The sequence below is a fragment of the Myotis brandtii genome, unplaced genomic scaffold (genome assembly GCF_000412655.1).
Source record: "Myotis brandtii unplaced genomic scaffold, ASM41265v1 scaffold149, whole genome shotgun sequence".
Taxonomy (NCBI): Eukaryota; Metazoa; Chordata; class Mammalia; order Chiroptera; family Vespertilionidae; genus Myotis; species Myotis brandtii.
Window position 1 is genome coordinate 666,538 of NW_005355385.1, and position 10,102 is coordinate 676,639.

Here is a 10,102-nt window from a genome sequence, read left to right on the forward strand (position 1 = left end):
GGGCCCTTGTGGGTGATTGATTGCTTTAAGCCACTGCATTTAGGGACGTTTGCTGTGTAATGATAGACAGCTGACATAGGATATTTGCCTTAATTTGCTTATGTTTATTTAGGATTTCTGCACATACTTTCAGAAGGAAGATTAGATTATATTTTCTCTTCTTTTCCACTGTCCTTGTCTGCTTTTCATATCAACATTATACAACCCTTTAAAAAAGGAGCTGGGGTGTGTTCCTTTTTTTCCTAGTTTCTGAAAGCATCTGGGTAAGTTTGACATTATTTTTTCTTTAACATTTGATTAAAAAGAGACAGCCCTGGCAGGCTTGGTTCAGGTGTTAGAGTGTCAGCCCGCACACCGGAGGGTCGTGGGTTCCATTCTTGGCCAGGGCACACGTACCTGGGTTGCAGGTTCGATCCCTCCCCTCGGGTCAGGGCTCTTTGAGGAGGCAATTGGTGTGTTTCTCTCACATCGATGTTTCTCTCCTTCTCCCCCCTCTTCCTTCCACTCTCTAAAAATCATTGGGGAAAAAATATCCTCATTCCTCATTCGAGGATTAAAAAAAGAGAGACACACAAAATAATAGATATAAAAAAGATTAGGGTCCTTGTTCAGGCTGGAATTTCGGGAAACTACTTTACAGCCTGCAGACTGTGTAGGTATCAGCCCAATCCACGCCTGGCCTCGTCCAATTTGATGCTCCTAACACTCCTCCTCCCTGGGAGACCTGCCTGGATGCCTTTCTCATGCAGCCTGGCAGACAGACCCCCGTGGTCTGCCTCGGCCCACAGCGGAGCCCAGGAGCCTCAGATCCCCTGCACACCTCCCCGTCCCAGCCTCCCTCAGCCACAGAGCACGCTGCTCACACCCCGCTGGCTGGATTTGGGCCCACAGATAGGTTTGGGCCTCTTTTAAAAATTGAATTAGGTGCTAACATTGAAAGTAACATTTTACACAAAAATCTTGATTTCTAGTTTCTTTAAAAAAAATCAAAAGATCTGGGAAAAACTGGCAGCTCTGCAGTGGCTGTCCCTTCAGATGGGACAGACACTCCCTCCTTTCCTATGGCCTCACCTGACCCCCTTCATCACCTGCCTGGTCCCTCTGAGTATAGCCGAGTTGCACGAGGCACAGGCAATAAGAAGGTGCATTGTCTGTGGAGCAGTGGTTCTTGGTGTGGTCCTGGCCCAGCAATATCTCCTGGGAACTTATTAGAAATGCAAATTCGTGGGCTTCACCCCAGGCTGACTGAGTCAGAAATTCTGGGTGTGGGCCCAGCAATGTGTTTAGCAGGCCCTCCAGGGAATGATGATGCATGCTCACTTTGAGAACCATTGTTGTAGAGACTTTAACAATAATAAAAGCAACTAAAAGTTAGTCTGTTTTTTATTATCAGAAAATGCCAGCAATTTTTAACATTATCAGTGATTAAAAACTCTACCTCACCAGGGTGGACCGCTCCTGCAGTCTCTACTTTAGTTTGTGTCTCTGTCTTGTACAAACGGTTGCCATTCTATTCTATGGGTGAAGAGGATCACCCTCTAACCCTATGCAAAGCACTAAGCTTTTAGCCATCCCGCCCCCAATACCTCAGGGTGCATCGCTTAGCCATAGACTGACTTGTCGTCATTGTTGCAACTTGACTTGGAAGCCCAGGGCCACGGCCTCAGCATTTCTATCACAGGACATGCGTTCAGAGTGTTTAAGATATTTTGCTGTCATTATGCAAAAGGCAGACACAGAGTCTGTCCCTGCTGGCATGTGGTCAGATGCGTGTCCTCACTGTCATACCAGCTCCTGCCTCACTAGCTCTGATCTACTCCACTTGCATTCATTCTGAAGTTCATTTTTTAAGATTCACTCTTTTTTCCTTCCCTTTAAAAACAGTCATTGAGCCTGGCCTGTGTGGCCCAGTGGTTGAGCGTCGACCTATGAACCAGGTGGTCACGGTTTGATTTCTGGTCAGGGCACATGCCTGGGTTGTGGGCTTGATCCCCAGTGGGGGACATGTAGGAGGCAGCTGATCAATGATTCTCTATCATCATTGATATTCCTATCTCTTCTTCTTCCTTCCTCTCTGAAATAAAGAAAAAATATTTTTACAAAAGCCATTGACAACTGGGTATCAGGCACTGCACTAGGTGCTTTACCTTTAGTTAACTCCTGCAACAGCTTTGAGAGGTAGATGATGTTATTTTCATATTACAGATGCAAAAACTGGAGTTTTGAGGGGATACACATTATGTGGCACAACCAGGATTAAAAGCCAATCTTAAAACGTCACCTTCTTTCTCATTTCTTTAATGGGCTCAATCTTTTCTTCTCACCCACTGATCTTCATGAATTCACATTTCAGGGCAGAAGCCGTTACGTTGGTACTCAGGGTACCTTTACAGGAAGATGTCTACGTGAGGGACTTGGTCACCAGGACAGCAAGCTGCCTTTTCTAGAGAACAATTATGAACCTGTGGTAAGTTGAGATCCTGCATGTTGGTGTTTTCGTGTATGGCTGCTTTTAACTCAAATGAATAAAATTATTCCTATTTTAAAAGCAAGGACAATGTGAATGTATTTAATACTACTGAACAGTACACCTAAAAAGTTAAAATAGTAAATTTTGTCTATTTTACCATAATGAAAAATAAGAAAGGTAAAAAACAAGGGAAGCACAGAAATGTTCTTAGACTGTGTTCACTCATACCGATTTTCCAGGGTCAACAATGACAGCTTTACATGTAGGATCCAAAGGAAGAACTTGGTTCTGGATACAATATCCTTTTGTCTTATGTTTTTAGTATACTTGTCTATGTCCTGAACACAGATATATTTGAGGGAGAAAATAAAAGACCTGTTATTATTTGTATAGAGCTGTGCTACACAATAGGGTAGCCACTAGCTAGCCACATGTAGCTATTGAGCACTTAAAACACAGCAGTTTGAATTAAGATGCACTCTACTACATACCAGATTTCAAAGACTTAGTATGAGGAAAGAACATAGATAATTCATTAATCATTTTTATATCAGTTACATGTTGAAATGATATTTTGATATGTGGGTTTAAATGAAATATATTAAGATTAATTTTGCAGTAAAAATGCAATGTATTTAGTGCCTGCAAACAGGGTTCAATAATTCATTAGTTAGGGCTTGGGACTTCTACTGACAAGGATATTCTAGGTATATAGGGCGTCCCCAAAAAACTATGCACACACTTTGAATAATTATAAAGGCAGTGTTTATTAAAATACATTTTCAAAATTGAGCTATCAGCTACTAAAGTGTGCATACATTTTTGGGAGATGCCCTGTATATACGTTTTCGAGGTTTTGAAAAGCCCTTAGCCCTATTTTTCTCTATTCTTGCCCCAACAATGTTTCAACATGCACACTTGTGAAACTTAACTATGATTACCTTGTTGGATGGAAATTAGATGTGGACACGTAAAGGTTCAGTCCAGAGAAAAAGTAGAGTTATGTTACTTAATGGCTGTCCCAGAAACACACGCTGTGGCCAACGCCCTATTCTCCCTTTCTCGTCCTCCCAGGTTCCCAATGCCCCACCTGCCTACGAGAAACTCTCCGCTCAGCAGTCCCCACCACCTTACTCTCCGTGAGAGCCAGCGAGGCCCCTGAGAGATGCTGAAATGATTCGCCTCACACTTTGGATTACATTGAATGTGGACATTTAATGTCCTGCTTCGGGATGCTGTAGAAACAGTGTACATCATCACTAACAATAAGCTTAGTGCTAAATTCTTAGTAGGGAAACTAGCAATACTAATTGAGGAAATGATGAAAAATATTAAAATGGAAAAACGTTGTCAATAAACATTTTGAGGCATGATACTATCTGTGCCAGTAGTAATGCTAAATACATCTATGGTGTTATTTCTGGAGGGACAGAATTTAAATGTGTGTTCTGGGACCATTCAATTTCTTTTCAGTTGAAATTTGGCTAATAACTAACCAACTACTATTCTGATTTTTCAAGAAGCAACCTCTTGAACTGAACTCTAACAGGTGAGTTTGTGTTATGGAGTGCTCGCAAAGGATACCTTTACAGGTTTAAGACCAAGAGCTGATTGACCTTCCAGATGACACAGGCAGCCTCATCTGATCAGGAAGGTGTCAGCAATGTCTCTGTTTGCTGAGATTCCAAGATGCTGCAGCAATGTAGTGCGGAGGTCCTCTTTCCTAAGTAACACATAAACACAGTCCTAATCTCATTTCATTTCAGCGCTCAATGTTATCATAATTAATGACAAGAATTTCCTGTTATTCCAGAAGGTGGTGTCAGAATTTAAATAAGTCAAAGCCACTGTAGTTTGGCTGACATCTTACCTCCTTAAATGTCCCAATGGCAATTCAGTTCCTTTGGGCTCCCAAATTCCTCTCAAAGGAGCATATAGAAGAAATCACAAAGACTCAGAGGTTCTGGAAGTATCGTTATTTACTGGCAACACTACACTTTTTTGTTGTTGACATCTACATATCATATATACTATTATTTATCTAGTATTTTTTTCAGCCAGCTCATTAAAATGATTGGCTCAAATTTTCACCCTAAGTGGAAAATAGTATCTTTTTTCATAAGTAGAGGATAACTATAAACATGAAGATAATGAAAGCAAATTATTCTTATTAAAACCCAGGAAGATACTAATGGTTGCAGAAGGCTGTCAACCTGAGACCTGCTCTCTTTATTAATGAGGGAGATTAGCAAGAGCCGGAGAAAAGCTTTTAACATAATGAAAAGGCTTGCAGGAGAAAGAAATGACTTTCTCACTATGTGACTCAGTGTTACCTAGTGCTGAGTCACCAAAACACCTAAAATCGTCTTGTGTCATTGGAAACACCAGTGCAGCCGAACTGCATCATTTCCTACAAAAGACCGAATTGTACGGAAGAGAAAAAAAACACAGAATAAAGAGACTTATTACACACATTGAAAAAAAGTCATTCACCCGGCCAGTGTGGCTCAGTGGTTGAGCATTGACCTATGAACCAGGAGGTCACAGTTTGGTCCCCAGTCAGGGCACTTGACTGAGTTGTGGGCTGGATCCCCAGTGTGGGGTGTGCAGGAGGCAGCAGATCAATGATTCTCACTCATCATTGATGTTTTTCTCTCTCCCTCTCCCTTCCTCTCTGAAATCAATACATTTTTTTAAAAATTCACTTATATCTATATCTCTATATCTATATCATCTATATCTATATCTATATCATCTATATCTATGTCTATGTCTATGTCTATGTCTATGTCTATGTCTATATCTATATCTATATCTATAAAAGTCATTCAACAAAATACTAAAATACTTCCCTGCCCTTTCTGACTGTCCAGTCTTACCACTTAAAATAAGCCCTGTCCCCATCCCTGTCGTCCCCTCTCCCCACACCCTTTTCCAACAACAAAAAAGAGTTCTAAACAAAGTAGATTCCATCAGGCATTTGGGCAGCTCCTTTCCTCATTGAAAGGCCTAGTTTGAGCCCTAACCTGCACATTCATAGAATAGCCTATGGCTTGCTCCCTGGACCCCTCCAAGATCTCCAGCCCATCCACCATCCGCTGAGCGTTCTCTCCTTTCCCTGTGGAAAAAATGGCTCTTTTCCCAGAGTCCCTCAGTGTCCCAGGCGATGGGCAAGGGGGTTGAGCTGTCTGCCAGAGAGAAACTAGAAGAGTGAGATTTTGTTTCAAGGAATAGATATGGGGTGCCAGATTCAGCCAAAAGGACCTGCCCCCTACACAGAGGCAGCCACACTTTTGAAAACGACTCCCTGGATTGAGGACCAATTGTGGGACAACCTTGGGAGCCAGGAGCTGGAGACTGCAGGGTCACATGATGGGAGGAGCCTGGGTCACAGACACCAGTGGAAGAACCTCCCTCATCTAGGAACGCTTGGATTGAATGAGGACAAATTGGCTCCACAGAAAATCCGTGAACTGTTAAGGCTTTGCCAAATCTGACATTGAAATCCAGGGCTGGTAGTAATACCTTTGTTGAGGCCCTTCACTGCTCTGCCCCTGCACACCTGGATGGAACACACACAAATGAGGGCTAGACGGGTGCCTCCTGGGGAGCTAGATCCCTGTGACCTCTGCAGGCAGGATCAGGCTTCCCTGCTGCCCAAGGAAACTTGAGCACAAGAGCATGAGCCTCACCCAGGGCCCTGCACACAGGTGTCCTCTACTGCAGCGTGCTCCCTCCCCCCGCCTCCCCTACTACCTTGTGGGCCTAGTGGGTAATGGCATGGCATGACTTTGATCTCCTAGGTTTCCTGCAGGAACAGGTCAGGACTAGAGCAGCCAGAGCTCATGGATGACCTCCTCTGGCTGCAATCCTTGTTTCCTGTGTCCAAATGCGCTGGATAAATAATATCACTTCCCCTTTGTGCAGTGAGTCTGTTTTATAGAACCTGGTCTTCCCTCCTTCTCCTGGCCCCCCTTCAGCCCCCAGGTGTTGTCTGATGCTTGATTCAAGGCCCAAGTCTCTATGGTTTCCCTAGGAGATTCTGATATGGATTCTCTGATTGTAAAGAGAGTAAAGAGCAGGCAAACTTGAGGGAAAAGGAGCCAGCCAAAATATTCTCCGCCTGGGTTAAAGTCCGTGAGGAGCTGGCAAACCAACGAAGCCCCAAGTCACCTCTAGTGGAGACCGGTCCTCTGCAGCTACAAGTACTGAGTTTGGTAGCACTTACAAATCTGGGTAGCTCCGGTCATCACTTGAGAACAGTACAGCACTTTTCCAAAAAAGGACAGAAAACAGGAAGCCCCCTACACTTTCTTTCTTTTTCTTTTTTTTAAAATACATTTTATTGATTTTTTGCAGAGAGGAAGGGAGAGAGATAGAGAGTTAGAAACATCGATGAGAGAGAGACATCAATCAGCTGCCTCCTGCACATCTCCCACTGGGGATGTGCCCGCAACCAAGGTACATGCCCTTGACCAGAATCGAACCTGGGACCTTTCAGTCTGCAGGCCGACGCTCTATCCACTGAACCAAACCGGTTTCGGCTACATTTTCATTTCATGGCTTTAAGGACTGACAGTGTCACCTGAAAATGCATGGAAATTCCTCTATCTCAGGAGACTGATGACGAAACATCATAAAATCATCTCTGAGGAATGCCGAGCAAGTTCGGAGGGAAGTCATGGATGGCTTGGATAAAAACACTCATTTTGAAGAATGCCCAAAACAACTGCTATCCCAAGAAGCTGTAAGATGAAAGTGTGGGAAATGAAGAAACAGAAAAAAAAAAAAAAAAAAAAGCTGACAACTTGAAAACACCAACGAGAGAGGCGTTAAATGATAAAGAGAGCCCATTAGAAATGAAGAAACAGAAAAAAAAAAAAAAAGCTGACAACTTGAAAACACAACGAGAGAGGCGTTAAATGATAAAGAGAGCCCATTAAAATCTCTGAAAAGGTGATGAAGATAAGTCTGCCTGCTTTCTTCAGAAATGATTACCTGGTTGATGGCTATCTGAAATCAGACAGAGAAAATTAAACAAATGAGAACCCCTCCACTGTCAATGAGACGTCAATTTGAAGGGATATACCAATCCTGTTAAGTGTTCCTTTGAAAAGACTTGAAGGAGAAAGATTAAGGACTATTTAAAAAGTTAAGTGAAGAAATTTAAATTAACAAACCACTTACAGTCCAAATGAACGGTGCCAAACTGTACAAACATCTTTGCAGTCTGAAAATAGTTTGCAAGTGAGACTCAAAAACTTCAAATATTGCCGGACTAGTCAACAACTGTGCAATGCAGATTTGCAAAAAATCAACTGAGAAAAGAATTTACTGCTTAGCAATCTGGAAGAAAGTTCCCAAAGTATATGAAAATACATGTACATTAGAAGCACGGCTCCTACAAGAAGATGGCTCTGACAGTTGGAAAGAAGCACTTCCTTGAAGATCAGCTGGATTGCCTCCCATGAGAAAAAAGCTCAGGTAAGGTGGATGGCAGCCTGGTGGAGAGAAAGCTCACTGAGACAAGAAAAGGATCACAACAGACAAAATATTGGCTGAAGATGTTTGAATTCCAGCTTTTCCCAAGTGGCCCCCACTGTCCCACCTGCAGCCCTGGGCAGAGGCCAGGAAGCATCAGGTGACTCCCTAAACCATCAGGCCCCCAGAGGAGAGGTCAAGCTGTGAGGACTCAGGTATCTGAGCCACCTGCAGGTTTGAATCAGGTTTACAGCAGCCGGAAGGACGTGTTTTCTCTTTAAAAATAATTTTTAGATAATTATTCTTTCAGTTTGATTTTACTTACTTGATGCTACATTTGCTCAAATTGAAGTTTAATGGAATCTGAAAAATCAGACAGAGGCCGAAAACCAGGACTACAGGCTTTATTAGAAAAGGACCTGCCGGGCTGTCCTGCAAGGGGAGAACAGCAGCACGTGCAGGGGTGGGCACGCCTTTTGAGGGGGCAGAATGGGAAGGGGTGGGGGGCTTAGTGTACTCGGCGCACACTGATTGGTGGCTTACTGCATTGTCCATATAGGACAAGGGTTTAGGGGATTTGGCAGGTGTGGATTGGTGGTCCAATGTATAGTCCATATAAGGTACCTGGTTAGTCACTCAGGTATTTCCGGGCTGCAGGTCACGTCATACTCCGCCCACCAGTTGGGGGAAGGGAGGATCTATCATTGAATCATTATTAAGATAGTGTTTTGAGGATCTAGATGATTTTATTAAAATTCTAGACCATTTCATTAACGTTCTAGAATTAGATCCATATAAACATTGTATTTAATCCTCACCCGAGGATATTTTCCCATTAATTTTTAGAGAGAGTGGGAGAGGGAAAGACAGAAATATTGATGTGAGAAACACATCAAATTGGTTACCTCCTGCATGAGCCCTGACCAGGGCCTGGGCCGAGGAGGAGCCTGCAGCCGAGGTATGTGCCTTTGACCGGAATCGAACCCGGGACCTTTAGGTCTGAAGGCCGATGCTCTATCCACTGAGCCAAACCAGCTAGGGCTGGCATTACGTAAGTGCATACAAGTACTTTTAATACAGTTGTGAAGGAGTGATCTGTCCTTCTCAATCTATGACCTCAATCTGTAACTGCAATATGATGCTGGCTCGGGTATGGTAAGGAGAGGAAGTTATGTAATACTAGTAGTCCTGCGCACGAGTAGCTCGCTGCTGCCCTCCTGTAGCTCCACCCCCCCCCCTGTCCCCCCCGCCCACCATAGCTTGCTCACCTGCCCCCCCCATAGCTTGCTGCCCTGCCCCCTCCTGTAGCTGTCCCACGCCCGCCCACTTGTAGCTCGCTGCCCCAACCTTCTGCTGATCTGTGACCCAGTCGTTACACGGTGGTCGCTTCACAGCCTAACGACCTGTGCATATTACATCTTTATTATATAGGATGTGATGAGAACCTATAATGGAACATTAAGTCAAAGAAAACATCTGGGAAGACCTTGAGGTGTCTCAAACTTTCTAGGACCAAAAACTAAACCAAACAAACAAAAAAACTAGAGTACACTGAGCAAGAGTAGGTTGAAATGAAGCTGGAGAGGTAAGCAGAAACTTAAAAGACAGGAGAGTCTGTTAAGCCCTTAGGAGGAGGAGGGGAGCACTTCACTCTAAAAGGTTCAACAGATCACACCGAGCTTCGAAGGTCATTATCAGAATTTTGAATTTAGGAGTTAGAAAAGAATTAGTGGTTAATAAATTATTTAGGTCCCTCACTGAAATTAAAATGGGACCAATAGGTAATTCAGTTATTTCTGGAAGTGACTTAGATAATTATTTTCAACAAAAGACAAACAGTTCTGGGTGGTTTTACTTTAAAAGTTAAGCACATGGCCCAGGCCGGGTGGCTCGGTTGGTTGAGCGTTGTCCCATGCACTGAAAGGTTGCCGGTTCCAATCCCAGTCAGGGCACACACCCAGGTTGTGGGTTCAGTTCCCAGACAGGAGGCAACTGATTGACGTTTCTCTTCACATCTGTATTTCTCTCCTTCTCTCAAATTAATTTAAAAAAACATTTAATATAGTTAAATACATACATTCATTTATTGAGGACCACCTATGTACAATGTAATGCATTTCAACATCGCCCACTTCCCCCTGAAATCCATGG

General features: G+C 43.4%; 1 protein-coding gene across 1 annotated transcript in view; it reads left to right on the forward strand.

Annotated features, from left to right (window-relative positions):
* The window catches only part of MLANA (melan-A), a 12,796-nt gene extending 8,932 nt beyond the window's left edge, over positions 1–3,864 (forward strand). The window contains exons 3-4 of the mRNA XM_005861348.2: positions 2,354–2,467; positions 3,545–3,864. Coding sequence (XP_005861410.1) covers positions 2,354–2,467; positions 3,545–3,613 — 183 coding nt within the window. The 3' untranslated portion in view covers positions 3,614–3,864. The remainder of the gene's footprint in view (positions 1–2,353; positions 2,468–3,544) is intronic.
* The last annotated feature ends 6,238 nt before the right edge of the window (positions 3,865–10,102 follow it).